General features: G+C 39.2%; 1 protein-coding gene across 1 annotated transcript; it reads right to left on the bottom strand.

Moving 5' to 3' along the window:
* Positions 1 to 1,181: 1,181 nt before the first annotated feature.
* On the bottom strand, positions 1,182 to 14,298 carry LOC122672893 (tetratricopeptide repeat protein 38). The gene is made up of 14 exons (XM_043870402.1): positions 14,144 to 14,298; positions 13,883 to 14,035; positions 13,699 to 13,797; positions 12,012 to 12,113; positions 11,608 to 11,751; positions 9,340 to 9,434; positions 9,113 to 9,239; positions 8,937 to 9,041; positions 4,259 to 4,365; positions 3,445 to 3,496; positions 2,435 to 2,524; positions 2,243 to 2,327; positions 2,105 to 2,169; positions 1,182 to 1,512 (listed from the first exon to the last, which is right to left on the bottom strand). The coding sequence occupies exons 1-14, from the start codon at positions 14,237 to 14,239 to the stop codon at positions 1,417 to 1,419; spliced, it is 1,416 nt and encodes a 471-aa protein (XP_043726337.1). The 5' UTR covers positions 14,240 to 14,298; the 3' UTR covers positions 1,182 to 1,416.
* Between the last annotated feature and the right edge of the window lie 4,647 nt (positions 14,299 to 18,945).

Consider the following 18,945-nt stretch of genomic DNA (forward strand, 5'->3'; position numbering starts at 1 on the left):
AACACCTTGGACGCACACCTCCCTGGAGACGAGCTAAATTATGGATCGAATCGGCTCTATCGAACAAATTTTAAAAATAAGTTTTATATCCTTCATTTATCCCTTGTTCATACCGTGTCACCGATATGCTATCAACATGATATCGGGATTAGTCACTTGCAAAACTGGTACGTATCACCCAATACGATACCGATACCTCAAACCATGGTCAGGGGTATTGATGCAAACGTAGGGGAACGTGTAGCAAGGGCAGGTACATTGGATTGCACATGGGTGGTCGGCTATTACAGCGGCTGAATGATGAGGGCAGCCGTGGACTGGCGATGTGTGATGGAGGATTGGGCTCCTCTCCATTGAGTGGAGAGCCCAATGAGGTATCCGACAGCTAGGCTATGCTACACTCATTCCAACAGCTGACTGGGTACACATTGAAATGTGTGCAACACATCCCAACCATCAGATGCCTCATTGGGCTCTCCACTCAATGGAGAGTAGCCGGATCTGTGCGATGGCAAGGGTGGTGTTTGCAGTGGTGCCCAGGCAATTTAGATCCTCTACGGTGCACTACCCGTAGCAGCCTATGCAGCCCAGACACATAGCCGCACGCAATGTCCACCTTACCCCTGCTCGGGCAAGGCACTTGGGCAGGGTAAAGAGAACAATGCGCATGGCGATGTGTCGGGGCCACATAGGCCGCTATGGGCAGCGCCGTAGAAGATCATGATCCGTGCCCAGGGGGTGGGAGTTGGTGCTTGCAGCTACGGCAATTTTAGCTCGGCAACATCGACTAGTGCAACGATGCACACAGATGTGGTTTTGAAAGAGAGGCATGGTGTATGGCAAGGTGAGTGTGGGGTGAGGCCTTGAACCTTTGGCCTCAAGGTTACATACATGCGCAACAAACCATTGTGATAAAGCTCTGTTTGTTTCCATCTAAAACTTCAATAACAACAAATTCTCTCCAAAATATTATTTTCTGCTGTTTGTTGCAACATAAAATGCCAAAAAAAAAAAAAAAAAAAAAACATTTAACTGTACACGCCAATAAAAATTCCATTTAAAAAATAAAAACATCATTTGCAATGAAAATTCTACAACAAAACAAACAGGGCATTTTTTTTATTTCGTCAACTCTGCAAATTTTGATCGAGAATGAATATGGCTAAGAACACAATTATTCATGCTAGAAAAATTCTTTAGATGTTTAGTATAATTATAAGCAGAGCCCCATTATTTATTCAGGGATCAATCTACATATTAGTTCATTTCTCATGAACTATAACACAGGGGGCTGAGCAAGGCTATATAAGATAGTTATTATAACAAGATCCATATTTTTACATAAGAAGTTACTGGAGATATGCATGAATAAACGTCTGCTCTGCAAGGCCTCCTCCCTCAGACTAGGTATAATTTTCATTCCAGAGGTTCAAAATATGCTGCTTCTAATGCCTTGGCCTTTTCTGATGCAACAGCAGCATCCTCCCTGTTTGCCATTGTATAACCTCTCTCCTGGACCAACCACAATATATATATATATCATGTATGAAATGGAAAATACCAAGGAATTTATATATATACATATGGTTGTGAATATATGCAAGCTTGGATGCAGGCCCTTAGAAAAGTCTGCTAGGGTTCTAATGCATTGTAATCGATTTTCCTAAAAGGCTCCGTTTAGTTGCAAAAGGAAAATTAAAGGGAAGGGAAATGAAAATTTTCAAAACTTAAATAGGCAACTTCTGTAATCATTAACTAATATGATTATATAAACTGCTTAAATTTTTTATCATATTTAGCAATGATACTATTTAAAGGTAATTTTTATTTTACTTTTCATACCCAAGGGATTTGAATGCAAAGTAAAATGAAATTTAATAACTATATACGGAATGATTTAGAGTTAGTGATATACTAATGCGGGATAATGATTACAACAGTTTGTTTTTTAGGTTAAAATTTTTCACTTCCCTTCCATTCCATTTAATTTCCCTTGGAATCAAACGGAGCCTAAATGTCAATCATGGATTAAAGGTTTGTCTGAGCAAAATCCCACAAACAAAACAGAAAGACATGATAGCATGCATTATAGGCAGAGATGTACCAGCAAGCGCCATAAGAAAGGAAGCCCTTCCCTCTTCTTTATCGCCTTCTCAATTACTTCAATTGCTGCAGTTCAAATGTCATATCAACATGGAAAATTTGGGAAAAGTTTCAGGAATACAAGATATGATGGGAATACCTTTCTCAGCACGCCCGGAATTCAGCAGAATGCTGTACCAAACTTCATTGAAAACCTCAAGTTGTTCATCGGACGCCCCAATCATCTGGCATAGGAAAAAGAGACAATTCAACTCCCTACTGCTTATCCCAGAAAAGAACATGGAAAAGCCTCAGTCTAATCCAAGAGAAAAGTGTTGCAAAATTGTGATACCTTAAAGTTGTTCGCATCAAAATCTGGAGCGAGCAATTGAAATGCCTGTTCTAAATCGCCCCTCCCATATGCATACAAGGCCTCAGCAAGCTGAATATTGAAGGAAATAGGATTTAGGCTTCAACAGTTTACACAAACTTTCGCCTAAAAGGAATTTTGCTACATTAAATGAAAACAAAATATTTTAAAAAGAAGCTACTACGTATCTTAGATATATATACATATAGGATATGAAGTCCTACAAGAATTGTGGTATGAGCTTTATTTATTGCATGAAATGGCATCAATATGAAAATTGAGAAATTTACTGGTAATACATTATGCTGAAAGAGGAAGTTACTAAGCAATATAAACACATAAAATAAAAGATGAAAATTTTTAGAAACATGATTATGCATGCAATCATACACAATGATTTATTAAAAAAAAAAACATATAGACTATTGAATAAAATTGTAAAACTGGATCAATCAACAGTGTCTAAAGAAAACAGAATATATTGTTCAAAACAGACTATAAAATTTGGTTTAGATTCAGAGTAAAGCTCCTTAAAGCACAAATAATGTAACAGAACAGAGGCCATATCATAAAATATAAAAGTTGAACTATTGGAAGGATTTCCCTGTTACGTGATAAACCACGGAAACAATTTTATTACTGTTTACAAAAAAAAAAAGAGTCAGTAAGCGGTCTTAATATCACCCCTTGACTTTTCTTCACATGACTTGGTTTCTACATGTTAAATTGGCTAAGTTAACCATTGCCCTTCTTCATAACTTTTCTATTTATTAAGCATTTGCTGTACTTTCCATATTTTATTACTAGTAAACTGACTAAGAACTCAACTCAGCCAACTCGCTAATCCACTCAACCCGGAAGGGTTTCAAGCAAGTCAACTTTTATGCTTTAGAAGACTCTTCTTTTAAGATCATAAGGTGGCAAGTTAAGTACAAGAACATTTTCATAAGATAGGGTAACGAGAAATGATAAAAAGGAGTAATGAAGAAAACCTTAATTCCTCTCTGCATTGACAGCTGCTTCTTCTTGCTCATCGAACAAATCCTTTTTTTTTTTTTTTTTTGTGGGGGGGGGGGGGGGTGGGGAGGGGCAGTTAAAATCAAAGTCAAACATACTATAAATTTCTATTTATTCATAATTGAGCAAAAGCCTGAAGTAAGTTAGTCAAGATGCCACACCCAAAACCATGAGGCTCCATCTTCTAGTTGAACTAGTAAATTCATGAAAGGAAACCCAAAAAAAAGTAGGACAGGAAAGCCTTTTGGCAGTCTCAAAACTAGGAAATGACCTGCAACTGCCATTTTAAGTATTTTCTATTGAAAATGCCAAAAATAGCCCTTAATCCTTCTGCAGTCTACAATTAAAGAAGAACAAAAAGTCACAACATTCCAACCATTTCATTATTTTTGGGATAAAATGAGGGAGCCACATCCAGAAGTCCTAACTTTGAAAATCTAGATATCAACACACCTTCAAAATGGTAATTCCAAACCACCCTCCCCAAATAGGGATGGCAACAGGGTGGGGCCGAGTGCAGTTTAGCCAAACGTTGCCCCTCTAAACCTGGCCCCGCCCCATTTAAGACATTGCTCAATCTAACTCCACCCCACTACCATGAAACATGCCGGTGGCCTGCGGTTGAGGCAAGGTTGGTTAGGTCGGGCTTCCTTATGTTCTTATAAAACCCTAATCCGCACCATTGCCATGCCTCCCCACCCTCCTCCCCCCCCCCCCAAAAAAAAAGACGACCTTACAATGGAATGTTGGAGTTACATCACGAGAAAATATATTTTTTTTCCGAATTACCTGGATTTCATGCCATTTAGCAAATCCTCTGCTTTGTTGCTTTCCTTCACAGTACCGAAGGCCCAGAGTATCAGCAGATCAAGGAGCCAATCCACATGCCAATTGGACTATCAAATGACAACATGCCATCCAGGAAAGATAGAAAAGTTAATTGACTGTATCTTAAAGTACCAACTTATCCTTAAAAAATGAAATAGTAAAGATAATAACCAAAGAAAACTATAGAAAAAATCAAAAAAATCATATTAAAATTAGCCCCACAAAACTCACATAATTATTAAAATGGCTACTTTAAAGTGTAAAGGCAAATATGTGATAAGAACGGAATTGCAGCTTAATGTTTATATCAGCAGTCTCAGGAATGTCCCATGTGGTTAATTAGGCCAATGGATAAAGCTGACAACCACAACATGCAGCCAAGGCAAGGTGGAAATTCAGAACGCATGGTAAAGGGCGGATCCTACTAGGTACTTTGATGAGATGAAAATGTATCTTTTTAGAAGATTATCGGTCTACTTATAATTGCAAATCTAATAATTCAGGTTGTGGCATAATAGAGGATAGAAGGAGTTTCCAATTTGTAAAGGGACAAACACCAGTTCCCAACCCCTTATTTTTCACTAATTACCATCTCCTGATATGGTGAATTGTTTCCCCTGTAGCTCCAATTGTAAATCTTTCATGAGTCGTAACACCTATCTTATGAAGGCACTTTTTGATTGTTGAGCAATCTGGTGGGGCTGTGGTGTTATTCGTTGTTGTCAACACAGCCAACACACTCCCAAGGTGATGGGTGGATGGCTGGAGTTGAAGGATAGTCTGTTGAGAAGAAGAGGCCAAGTTTCAGCAGTTTGGAGAAATGTAGCAACTGCCCAGATTTGACGTCGAACTTAGTTCGTCACTGGATGAACAATCTTCGATGTTGACTGCACTATTGTCGACTTTACATCGATGTCGAGTGGAGAGTGTCAAATGTCAAAGTGCATATTTGATAAATTCAACATTCTTAGCATTCTGTTAGACACTTAAAAGGGGTTTGTCGACAGAGAGGCCATGTCCCTCGACATACTCTTGACATCAAGCCAGTCGCATCAAGTGTCAATGCGGTAACACGTGACCTAACATGGTTAAGTCATCCTTGGATTAAGTGGCCTATTGGCCATTTGAATTTTGATAAGAAAATATTCGCACTTGAGAGAGAAGACAAGAGAGAGCTCCACGAGAGAAGGAACCCAAGAACCCCCATACATATCCTAAGGCCTCCATTAATGCTTTCAAGCATCAAAAAGAAGGGTTGGTGATGTGCATTTATGAAGAAACTTAAGGGCTGAGAGAAGTAGTGGAGACTGGAGAGAAGCATCATACAAACCCTGAAGAAGATTCAAGAAAGGTCCTATGTGCTTGGTTGTTCCTTGAACCTGTGCTTGTATTGGGGAGAAGCATAAGAGAGGAAGAATGGAAGAGCAAGATTCATTGTTGGTAAAATATTTCTATTTTACATTTTTCCTCTTTCATGTATTAAAGACTATAGACAAGATGTTTGTAAAAATATGTCAATCGTTTTTGGGCATTTAAGTTTGTCATTTAATTGTAAAGAATATATCTAGCAAGGGAGTGCTTCTTTGTAGTGGGTGCTACAAGAATCTAGGGGTTGGGGCTCCTAGTGGTGGTTGTCACTAAAAGGTGTATTGTGCATTATACCTAGGCCAGATTTGGGTTGTACCCCGAGCAGTCATTTGCACCGTGGACATAGCACATCGGCAAACCACATACGTCTCATCTCTTGTGCCTGCATCTTGTCATCTGCTTTATATTGTGTATTTGCTTTGTAGATGTGGATGTGGATGTGGATGGCTATGTGATGGGTGGTAAATGAGTGGTGACTCTCCATAACATAATAGTGACAAGTACATCATCAGTGAAGAAGCTTTTGTGAGCCACTGATTCACCCCTTCTCAGTGGGCTATTGTGTTCAACAATTGGTCAGAGCATGGTGTTAGGGACATTCTAACCAACTTTGGCAGATTCTAGTGAACAACAATGGAGTCAGGTGAAAGGTTTGCTTCAATAAAGCTCCACTATTTGATGGGTCCAATTACGCATTCTGGATGTTGAAGATGGAGACGTACCTCAGTTCCTTGGGGCATAATGTATGGAACTCCGTGGTGATTGGTTACACAACACCTCCACAGATCTGGTAAAGAAGAAGAAATTTGAACAGGATTCAAAGGCAAAATGCTATCATGAGTGAGTTAGTTGACAGTGAATTGGTGAAGGTCATGGGTTGCAAGACCTCTAAGGAGATTTGGGACAAGCTCAAAAGCATCCATGAGGGTGATGCAAAAAATCAAGGAGGCTAAGCTCCAATCCCACAGTGCACAGTTTGAAGTGCTGAAGATGAATGAGGAGGAGGAGAACATTGAAGGCTATACATGCTTAGAGTCAATGAAGCAGTGAATGCTACCAAAGGACTTGGGGAAGAACTCAAGGATTCAGTCATAGTGAAGAAAGTTCTGAGATCCCTACCTCCCAGATTTGATTCCAAGGTCTCCGCCATTGAAGAGGCAAAGGACTTGGACGTGTTCAGGATGGATGAGATGCACAGGTCTTTGACTGCTTGTGAGATGAGGATTGGCAGAACCAAATTCACTGACAAGGAATCAGCTTTCAAAGCACAGAACCAGAAAGCCAAGCAACAATCTAAGGATGAGAGCACAAATGAAGAGATGGAAGCCAACTTTGTCAGAAAGATGATAAGGGGAAAGGCAAAGTACAAAGGGAAGCTGCCTTTCAAATGCTTCGACTGTGGAGGTGTTGGACATTTTGCTGCAAGTATCCACTCAAAGGAAAAACTGAAAATGAGGACACCTTTAAGGGAAGCAGTGACAGAAGAAATAAATATGTTCAGAAAGGTAAACCCAAGAGAAGAAGTTTCAGCTCAAGGAAGTGCAACAACTCTTCAGGTGACCACCCTGAAAAAGATTCTGATGATGAGGGAAATGAGGCCCTCTTTATGGCCTTTGAAGAAAAGGAACCAGAGCAAAAAGTTGCAGAGTCAAATGATGAGGAGCAAGAAGTTGAAGTTGACCTTGAAGGTGCGCTCATTGCAGCACTAGATGAGATAAAGGTAGAGAAAAGGAGCAACAGAAAAGGCAAATGAGTTGGTTCTTGAGTTGAAGGTAGACATGAAGAGTCTAAGAAGATTACTGAAGGTCTTGAGACTCAACTCTGTCTTTGCATATTGTTGAATGCAGTAAGCTAAAGGAAGAAATCACCAGTCTCAGTGTACAGTTGGTAGACCTACAAAGACCAAGCACCAAACCTGAGAAAGAACAGAGCACCAACAAGCTTGATGATTAACAACCCTGTCAAGATTAAGGACAAGAGGAGGTTTGAGAAGCTTCAACAGTATGAAGGAGGCTTGGTGAAGTTTGGCAACAATGATAGTGCCAAGATTGGTGGGAAGGGCACAGTCAAGCTGAATAATGGGAAAGTAAAGTCCAATGATGTTTTGTTGGTGACCCGGCTGAAGCACAACTTGTTGAGCGTGAGTCAAATTTGTGACAGAGAACACGATGTGATCTTCAACAAGATGGGTTGTGAAATCGGAAGGGCAAGCGGTGGCAAACTAGTGGCAGCAAGGTCAAGGAGATCAGGGAACTTGTACACTTTGTCAGAAAGTGTAGAGATCTCTTGCTTGATTGGACCGGAAGAAGAGCATTGGTTGTGGCTCAAGAGACTTGGTCACATCAGTTTTGACAATTTAGCCAAGATCACCTCCAAAAAGATTGTGAGGGATATTCCCAACATTAAGAAGCCCTCCAACAACATATGTGCATCTTGTCAGAAAGGGAATCTGACTAGGACTTCATTTAAAGCAAAGGAGTACCATACCAGTAAACCTTTGGAACTTGTGACTGCTAATTTAAGTTTGATTTAGTCCTAGTTTGTTAATCCTAGTTCTACTGGTTTTATTTCATTCCTATTGTAACTAGGAATTCCTAATCAGATTAGGAGTTCCCTTCTCTCTTGTATTCTCAAGTTATAAATATAACGATTGTGAGGGAGACTGTACATCCGACAGTTCTCTTCTCTTCCCATCTTCTTCTCTCCATCTCTTCGATTTTGGTATTCTTCAAGTGTATTTAGTAACAGTTATGACTAGTGTATGTGGATGGCTTTGATGGGAGGTAAATGAGTGGTGACTCTCCATCACATGGCAGTTTTTGTGAGCCACTGATTCCCCCCCCCCCCGCCTCTCAGTGGGCCGTTTTGTTCAACATCTTTGATCTAATTAAATTATATATCACTCACTTTTAACAAGCTAGAAGAAACAAATGCTGACAGAAGAAATTTCCAATCTCTAGTATTGGACGAAATGTTCAAGTCACTCTGTGGCTACAGAATATGGTCTAGATGAACTATTCCTGTATCATGCTTCAGTGGAAATATATTAAATTAACAACAGAAGATCAAATACTCATTTAGCAAAGCCAAAGTCTCTCTAAAGAATTCACTCTAACAGGGTCTGTGCATTAGCAACAATTTCCCCTGGCGTCCCTTTAATCAAGAAAAGATTTATAGTTATGCCTAGCAATGACCATCATGTTTTTTGTCCATGTAGCAATACCAACTTCTTTACATAAGACTATCTGAAATTGATAAATGGTACTCTTACTCGATCCATCAGATGGCCTGCCAAGGTGTCTAGGCGGTCTCTAAAGAAACCCATTTGACCCCGTACATACATCCGCAACAGCAAACCTAGAGCATTCAGATACACCTGGATGCATCAGAGTAAAGTGTCATGAGTGTGCAATCTGGTTGTGGCGAAGAGGGTAATTAGTAAGGTACCTCTGGACAAGCATCAGTTCTTTGCAACTCTTTCCAGATATTTTCATCATAAATCCTTAAGATTTTGCTAATTGGAGAATGGCCTTCCATGTAACAAATAGCCACATGCCACCAATTGTGTGTGTACCTTAAAATAAAATTTGTTTAGCTGTCTCAGACACTAAATAAAGTGCTAAATGACTAAAGTCATAACAAACTCTGATGTCATAGAAATAAATTTACTATACATGAATGATGAACAAGATCCCCATGAAGGAGAATATTCTTCCATGAACTCTACTGCTTCCTTGAAACGACATTCATACTGTAAGACATGACAAAACTGCACAAGAATCCACAACATTAGTAGAATCCATAAGGAATATAAATATGAAGCTTCCCTGCATACAATTAAATAAAAAGCTTCTTAACCCAACCAGTAGGTGTAGGGGAGTCAATGGTTCCGCCATCAGTGTATCAAAACCTGCTCTGGTTAATAGTTTTTTTTTTTTTTTTCATGAAATGCCCTGCTTAATAGTTGCAAACAAAAAAAGGGCGTACCCAGTGCACGAGACTCCCGCCACTGCGGGTCTGGGGCTGGTCATAATGTACGCAGCCTTACCCGTGCTTTTGCAGAGAGGCTGTTTCCAGAGACTCGAACCCGTGACCACTTAATCACAATGGAGCAACCTAACCGTTGCACCAAGGTCCACCCTCAATAGTGGCAGACAAAAATGGCTTGAAATTGACCTGATTGGTTCCAGACGTACAATAATTTACATGTCAGATCAGGTTAAATATAAACTTTGTACAACACATCCAGGATACCCAGACTAGACAATATTAAGAATTAATTTCGATTTCCAAGGTGATGCATTGAACCCCGATCACCCAAACAATCAAATCTGGATGTTTTGGATAAGTAAATGGGTACCAGCCAGCAACTAATTGGTAGATAATTATTACATACTATTTAGACTACAATTTCTTTAGTACAAGAATGGAAGCAAAGGATAAAGAACTTTTTATATCACAGAATTAAAAGAAACAGACAATCATGCTAAAGTTAAATGATATTTGTGCACGCTGGTTGTGTGCATCAAGTGCATGAAACAATGGATTTCATTGCCACTACAGTCAAAACAATAATAAAATTGTCTGCTTTGATGTTTGACATACAATAAATTGTACACATTTGATAACTAAATACTTCTTGTATGTGCCAAATAATATAAGTAAACATACAAAATACGGACATTTGGAAGTACCAACTTAGCCAAAAGACCAGTCCTGCATATCCCTCAGCAACATCCCATTCGCTTATATTGGTACATGAGAAATTGCAGAGTAGCCCCCCCTTTTTTTTTAAATCTTGGGGTAGACTTCCATGCCCAACTCATCTGTTAGCATAAGAAAGTAGTTACAATAATGCTTTCAAGCCTTAACTACGGTGTTAAAATGCACAAAATTAGTTGAGAAGCTCCCATGATGGTTCTTCCTAACTTCCTGGAAGTGGACCAAACACTTTCCACTTTTAATCTGAGGATGAAGTGCATTCTTACCACCTGTTGAGTTACATGCATAAATTGTACTTTGGCCGTTTCTAAAATAAGGAAATATCTTTAATATTCTAACCAAGAAATGTTACGATTCATATTTCCTATAAAAAAAATAACAATTCAAAAGAGTTCAGATAAACTACCATATTGCTTAAAACATAAAAAAACATATAAATATCCTACAGATTAGGAAATGTGGTAGCTAGGGGAAGTGTTATTGCATGGTTGGCTAGAAGCTTGGCTATAAGCCTTGCACATTCAAAGATTCAAGACAAACCAGCAACCACATCCAAAGGTCAAATGTTATGGATCCTTCTTGTGTCTGTCAGCACTTCATTGATAAATTTCGGAGTCCACAAATAGGACAATAACATTGCAACATAACAACTAACTACTGAAAGATTAGCCAGCATTGCATGAAAGGGTAAAATAAACCTGTTTCTCAATTGCTCATATAAATGAATAGATTCAACATCTGAAACAGAGTAAACATGAGTATTACTTGTGGTTCAGTGCTAAACAATTATATCCAATAACCATATTCAATCCAGCAGGAAACTTGATAGACCAAAATCTGAGTTCAACAGTCAAATTGATAATAATACAACATAACAACTAACTACTGAAAGATTAGCCAGCATTGCATGAAAGGGTAAAATAAACCTGTTTCTCAATTGTTCATATAAATGAATAGATTCAACATTTGAAACAGAGTAAACATGAGTATTACTTGTGGTTCAGTGCTAAACAATTATATCCAATAACCATATTCAATCCAGCAGGAAACTTGATAGACCAAAATCTGAGTTCAACAGTCAAATTGATAATAATACAACATAGGCATGCAGAGTCTGCTCTCAAACAACTAAACGATATCAAGAGAGGCAGGTAAAAACCCATGTCAAAGAATGCAGTTTAATGTATTCATTCAAAGAGCTGGTAATAAAATTGACCCACATTATGCTGTGACCATAGATCTCGCTTGTTGATTTCTAAGCCCTTCCTTGCTGCCTTCTCAGCATCTTCCATTCTGCCAAGTTCTAACAAAGGAAAGGCAAGCATGCCATATATGAAGTTCTCTTGTTGATTTTGTGGCAGGACCTGTTTAATTTACAAAATATGAAATTTTTTAACCCATGGTAAGGCCTCAACCCCCAGCAAAATTCAGTAGTTAAATAATCTTTGAAAGACTTAGATGATGCACAGGATGTCGTACAAAATTTACTTTCTTGAATAATAATATTTTAACAAAGCATAGCAGAAACTGCTGACAGGACAGTGCATTATTTGTAGATGAACCTCTTTACTTGGGAGGGGGGGGGGAACTGTCTACGATTCTTTTTTTCTAGAAGGAAACTAACCTGTTCAACAAGAACCATAGATAGGTCAGGCCGACCCATGTAGAAGCATAGAACTTGAGCCCTCTTCAGAGATACCAGGTCCTTTGGAAACTGTTTTAGCAGCTGGAAACATGGAACATCACAGGCAAAATTACATAGCCACACAAAACAGCAATTAAAAGAAAATGTTTTTGCAAGGGATCATGATTTCATGATTATACATATAGATGACCAGCGGTTAGGTTGCTCCATTGTGACCAAGTGGTCATAGGTTCGAGTCTCTGGAAACAGCCTCCCTTCAAAGAATCAAAGCAGGGTTAAGGCTGCGTACATTATGACCCTCCCCAGATCCTGCAGTGGTGGGAGCCTCGTGCACTGGGTATGCCCTTTAAAAATAGATGACCAGCGGTGGAATCCCATAAAAATGAGCCACAATTCGAAACATGGAAGAAATCTTATGAGGTTCAGCAGGGGGAAAAAATATTAAGTAGGCCCACATAAGAAAAATAAAGCAAACGGCACTTTTGCTAAACAAGCTGGAGAAAAGTGCAATCAGATTTGTAACGACAGATAACGTTTCCAACTTATAAATTTGATGTTGAAAAACATAATACGGCTGTCAGGTAGAAGCATAAGCGGAACTTTTTTCACTTTAAAAAAATTGTTGAAATACTCAATAGAGAACACCATTGGCACCCTTCAAAATTTTCCTACCAATTGGTTTTATAAATAGAGAAAACTGTTGTATTTATGAAGTTCCAAAATGTATTTTAAAACATACGATTTTGCATGTTTTTTGCCTTTAAAGTTTGACCCGTAACCTCGGGTTTGCTTTTGATAAAGCAAGAAGTTGGAACAACTTTTTAGTCTCACATTGTTCATGAAGGAGGATGAAAATTAGCTTTTATATATATATATATGCGAATATAAGGGTAGGGTTCCTTGAAGAGAGGTCTCTGTCCTCTCCCGTGTCCCCGGTTCGTCCGGGTGTTCTATTGAAAAGACATCTTCTTATGGGGGGTGTCTCTTCTTTAGATATACCCATTCATATGGGTTGTGTTTCTTCCCTGAAACACATCCATACATGGGGAAGTCTCAGAAACTCAGAATCTTCAAGAGAAGATTAAATCATGGCCATAAATTGTAATTGTCACACCCCTTCGTAACAGGCACCTCAGAGGGTTACTTTACCTCTATAAAAAAGGGTGGGTTGGCAATTCATTCCATTCATTCCTTTCATTCTCTAGAGGTAAATAGAGGGTGGGTTGGCAACCCATTTCATTCATCCCTTTCATTCTCTACAAAGCTTTTCAAGCTTTCTTCTCTTAAGTCTTGTAAAACATTTTTGCAGTTTTCTTCATTTCAGTCTTGTTCTTTCTGTTTTGTTTAGTGTTGAGCACAACCCTTGGAATCCTTGCATAGCCTTGTGAGTGAGTGCAGCACACTACTATATAGCCTCACATTTTAAGGGTTGTTCCATCTTGGAGGTTGATTGGCAAGTAAACCCCTTTGAACCAATAGAGGGCTCTACATCCTTAAGGAGAATGAACATTTCGCACAACTCAACCCAAGTTGCAGGGTTGTAGAATCCGAATCAAGTGAAGTTGGTACTGCCTACTCTACACTGGATTCCAATTCAGCCATAAAATAAGTACAACAGAGGCAAATAAGAAATCAAAATCGACGAGGAACTGAAGATCCAACGTACCTTTGAGTGTGAATCAAAAGCAGCGTCGTCGTCCCTGTCTTCAGCTAACAAAGAGGAAATGGCTTCAAAAACCGCTTTTTCATACGGGGTAGCTTGTACCTGAGCAATTTGAAAAGGAGATTAGGAAGGGAAACATAACTAATTCAAACGGTAACTCAAAAAATGTAGATAGAGAGAGAGTTACAAGTCGGGACTCAGCAGCGGCGAGATAAAGGGGAAGACGAGATGAGTCACTGATTGAGAGGAAATGGGCAGCGAGAATATTGGCGAGAACGCAATCCGGGTCATTGGACGCTGCTTTAAGAATCACTCCTCGCTCTCTTCCATAGGTAAGACACTTCAATCCATCCAAATAAACCAAAGTCAAACTAATTTCTGAACATTAGGGTGAAAAAGGCGGTGGGGAGGAGAAACGAGAGAGAGAGAGAGATTATTGTATTGGTACCTGGTGGTAGTAAGAATTGATGGCGGAGATGCAGGCATCCGAAGAAGTTCTCACCTGGTATCCCCATCTGTCCACTTTCACTCCTCCCCCCTCCATCAGCTTCTCTCTCTCTCTCTCTCTCTCTCTGGACACTCTTGATTGATCGGTCGGAGCTCCTTAGTAGATCAAATCAGAGAAAGCTTCTTCCGCTAGTACCAAAGACCCAGCGAGAGCCACAGCGTTACCGCGAAGGTACTTAGAGGGTGTAACGCCCCGTCACCAAATGCCCAAGAAGGCAAGCACTACGGGGACAGCTGTTAGTGCAGCTGACAATGGTTTCGATACCTCGTTTTCCTCACCTTAGTATCTGTTCACTATCCATGCATCGGACTCCTATACTCTGGGGATGTGACACGTGGCCGAGATGCTGTACGGATGGCGATGATGGCTGTGCGCATCTCTAAGCGTGGTGAACATGTGGTGAAGACTCATGGTTTTCAGGGTCGGTATCGTATTGTCTGTATCGGACAATACGTATCGGTTTTCCTAATTATCAATATCGATACTGTATCGGTGGTACGGTACAAACAAGAGGTAAAATGGTCAGAAAACTCTTTTTAAAGGAAATTCAAGGGTATTTTCATCCGGTCCAGGCCGATACCTTATTAGTATTGTATTGGTTTTGTGGGTCACCGATACCTGTTCTAATACTGTGTACTAAAACCATGGGTGGAGAGAAGCATCACGCTCAGACAAGCGCATCCATCCTCGCCATCTGAACAGCACATCGGTCACTTGTCAAGCTGTGGGGGTGCGTCAAACATCTTCCAGCAGACCCCGAGTTGTATAGGAACTCGATTCGTCTTTCCATCCCCCTTCATAACACCAAAAAATTTTTAAAATGTCAAATATTCTATCGATGAGGCAAAAACTTAAGTTAGTCATTAGTCTCTATATCGCCGAATCGTCATCGTCTACGATTCCCTGATCGGTGCGGTTCCCTAGTGCCTCTCACAAGAGGGGGGTGGGACTCACCCGGGGCACTTGACCGACTACTCTGCCCGAGTGGGATCCACCCTCCTCTTGTGAGAGGCACTAAGGAACCGCATCGGTCAGGGAACCGCATACGATAAAAATTATTGTATCGCCACGCAAGGTGAAATTACTTCTTCTTCGTTTTTCCATTGGAGTAGATGTGGATTACATAGAATAAAGGGCTTCCCACGAGGCTAGTGAAAGAGGAAATCTGTATGCCACACCAATGAGAATTTGAAGAATCGTATCATATACATGGATCCACATGGCCCATATGTTCAAATAGTAGAAAGAATGTCAGTGTAGGCTTCACGGCTTCTTGTGTATGAGAGAGCATAAAGCAAAAAATGCTAAAATACTTGTCTTTCCCGTCATCATTATAATAGTTTGAAATACATGACCAATGGACATATAGTCCATAGAGGGCATAAAATGATTGTTTTATTTTCTTTTATTTTCATGTTATCTAAACATAGCCTTAAATTAAATGCTTATCTTTTCCGTTCATTATAATATTTGAAAGGGTAAAATTACATGTCATCCCCTGATTTTCAAACGAAACTCAGATCATCCCCTGGTTTTTGAAAAAATTCAAATCACCTCCTCTACAGTAACAGTGTTAGTCTGTTGTTAGTTATTGGTATGAAAGGACTATTTTACCCTTATACTAAAACAATAAAATTAAATTTACAATACTACCCTTCATCTTCAACATTGGTCAAGGGTAGTTTAGGGATTTAAATTTATTTAACTGGCTGACATCATCACTTAACAGCATAAAACTAACGGTAGGGACTAATTTGTCATATTGAGATCTAAACCAAGAGGTGATCTGAGTTTCGTTTGAAAACCAATGGGTGACTTGTAATTTATCCTATTTGAAATAGATGGCCAATGGAAATATAGAGGGCATAATGGTAAAAGGCCTAGGTAGTTTTTTTAATAGAAGCATCGTACTATAGTAGACCTATTATATGAAAGTTATGTAGATGTCAGTGTAGTTGTCACATGAGTTTATCTCTATCTTAAAAAGGTATGGGCTCCAACTAGGGATGTAAATGGCGAAAAACCCTTGCATCCATATTCGATTTAGGGCATCCGTATAGAGATATCCAAAATAATTCGATTAAAATCTCAAAAATCCGAATACTTAATAATAAAAATTAAGTAAATAATGAGGTTTTGAAGTTAAACAAGTTCTAGTGATGATAATCATGATCAAGAGATATGGATTGAGAGAATTGTATCCGCTAGGAAGTACACAAGATTTAAAATCCGCATCCGATCTCGAACCGTTAGAGGTATCCGTATTCGCGGAATAGTCCGATAATCGACCGTATCCGATCAACCGATCCGTACATCCTAGCTCAAGCAAACCTTGGATTTGTTATGTTTTTCTAATCTCATACTAAGATGTACCATCTGTGTGTCATAATTTAAAATAGAGAAGCAGTTACGGAGTGCTTACGCAATTTCATCTCTCTTTTCCTTAAAATAAGGGGGCAGAGGTGTCTTTTCACATGAGGAGGAGAGAGATAGACTCATGGGAGTGTTGACGTAGGCCACACTCCAGAACAGAGAACTTTTTCCCTTTAAACTATTAATTAGTTAAATGGTTAAGATTTAAGTCGAACATTAAAATATTAAAAAATTATGATTGAGCTATTTCCTTCTAATTAGATTTTTTTGAAGTTAATATTGATGATGTGATCTCAAATTTATTTTTTTTTGGTAATAGATCTCAAATTATATTGTACCATCAACTATGATGTTTATCATAATTTAAAATGTTATAGAAATGTGATGATCTAAATTAAATGTTGAAAAAGAAAACAGTAAATTACATAGACGTCCCCTCACCTAAGCCTTAAATATATGGACCTATCCTATGTTTCTGAAAAATACTCAGACCACCCCTCTACTTTCCAAACTTTATTGCACAATCCCAATACGTAAGTGATTTAAGGGTAGGTAATGGCTTAATTTGAAAGTTTGATTTTTATTGACCATACTACCCTTTGAGAGGGTTGATGTTACCGTTTTACCCTAAAATACCCTTTTGCTCTTATATCTACCCTTACCCTTCTTCTTCTTCTTCTTCTTCTTAGAACACCACTGCCCATTGTCATCGCCATAGTGATGCCATAGTGGATCGGATTATTGGCCTCATCGAGGAACACCTGGAGAGACTCCAAGTTAGCGATGTCAGCCTTGCTACCCTCTCTAATTGCTCCAACATGGAGATCTTGCACCTTTTGAAGACGACAGAGCATAGGACAACGGACTCAAGTTCCCTCCAGTAGTTAGCCACATTTCCAGCTGTTGATAATCCATCTAGCAGTTCTGGTAGATCGGCATTGTTCAGGGACAGGTTAGGCCTTTTCACCGGGAGGAATTTGTGGCCTGCCTCGTCCCTTAAGACCATCTGCCTCAAGGGTGAGGCGGTGGTCGGAGGTTGCAACGGTGGAACAGAAAGAAATGAAGTTTCTACTTTTTTATATTGAAAAATAATAAACATAGTTAACGGTTGCCAGTAATAGTTTGAAGCAATAATAATTGAGGGTAAAATTGTCAACTCATATTATTTTCTAACGTTGCTAGGGAGTAATTGTCAAAAAAGTAGAGGAGGTTCGTGTATTTAAGGCTTAGGTCAGGGGAGATTCGTGTAATTTACTCAAAAGAAAAATATGATATTGAATCAAATCCTTCTAATTGGATTTTTTTTTTTTAACTTGGGGCATTTTGATCATTTTACGTATACCAGTTAACATTGGTCGTAATTAGTTGCCCCAAGCATAATTTTTTGAACGTTAGGTATCTCAAGCATAAATATCCTAAATATCCTAAATGTTAGGTAGCTCAGAATCCTCAGATGCAATATTTCATCATGTATATTGCTCCTAGTTTTTAACCCACTAGAAGGTGACCCAAAAGGGGGCAGGAGGGCCCGTGAAGGGGCCAGCACTTATTAACAGAAAATACATGACTTGCCGCAGGCGATAGGGGAGGGCGGTCTCAAAGATAAGCTCAACATGCCTCAACACCACTACGATTAATGGTCCCAACCATCAGTTTAGTAGCCATACATACTAAGGACTCTTATATGAAAATCAAATGGGACTCGTGCCACGTCTTGTCTAGAGAGAAGTATTTCTCTCTCACTCTCTCTCTCATATGAGATTCTTTATTATTTTCTTTCTCCTATTCTAACATTTCTACACTAGCTCCACTCTCCCTCATGAAATATTGAGTTAAAGTAAAGGGAGAAGGTTCTCTGAGCTATGTGTAAGGTACTCTAGCATCTCTTTGGCTATCTCACTTCTCCTCACATGAAATGACTTTACTGCCCTCCAATGTATGATACTATTATGTACAATACCATTTTGCTGTACCTCGTTGGTGTGCTTCTCTATGTCACTTGCTCAAAGAATACCCTCCCTTAAATAAATTACACAATTATGATCCAAATGTGTGGAGAGTAATTATTCTCCATGTGCTGTGCTAATTTTCCAAGAATGTGTTACCCTTAACAAAGGCCTCTGTTAGTTATTACACAAAAATGAGAGGATAAAGTGAGATCTCCATTGAAGAGATGCTTCCCCCAAAAGAAGCTAGCGTTCAACTACCTTAATTGGCAAGGGCCACTAAGATTGAAAAGTGATGCTAAAGTTCAATCTTTTATTTGAGAGAAAATTACTTGGACACCCCCTAGCCGATGGTTATTTTGTTTACGATCACCAACTTTTCAAACAATTACTTGACACCCCCTGAAACCTAACGGTGTTAAT

Source organism: Telopea speciosissima, chromosome 8, assembly GCF_018873765.1.
Source record: "Telopea speciosissima isolate NSW1024214 ecotype Mountain lineage chromosome 8, Tspe_v1, whole genome shotgun sequence".
NCBI lineage: Eukaryota > Viridiplantae > Streptophyta > Magnoliopsida > Proteales > Proteaceae > Telopea > Telopea speciosissima.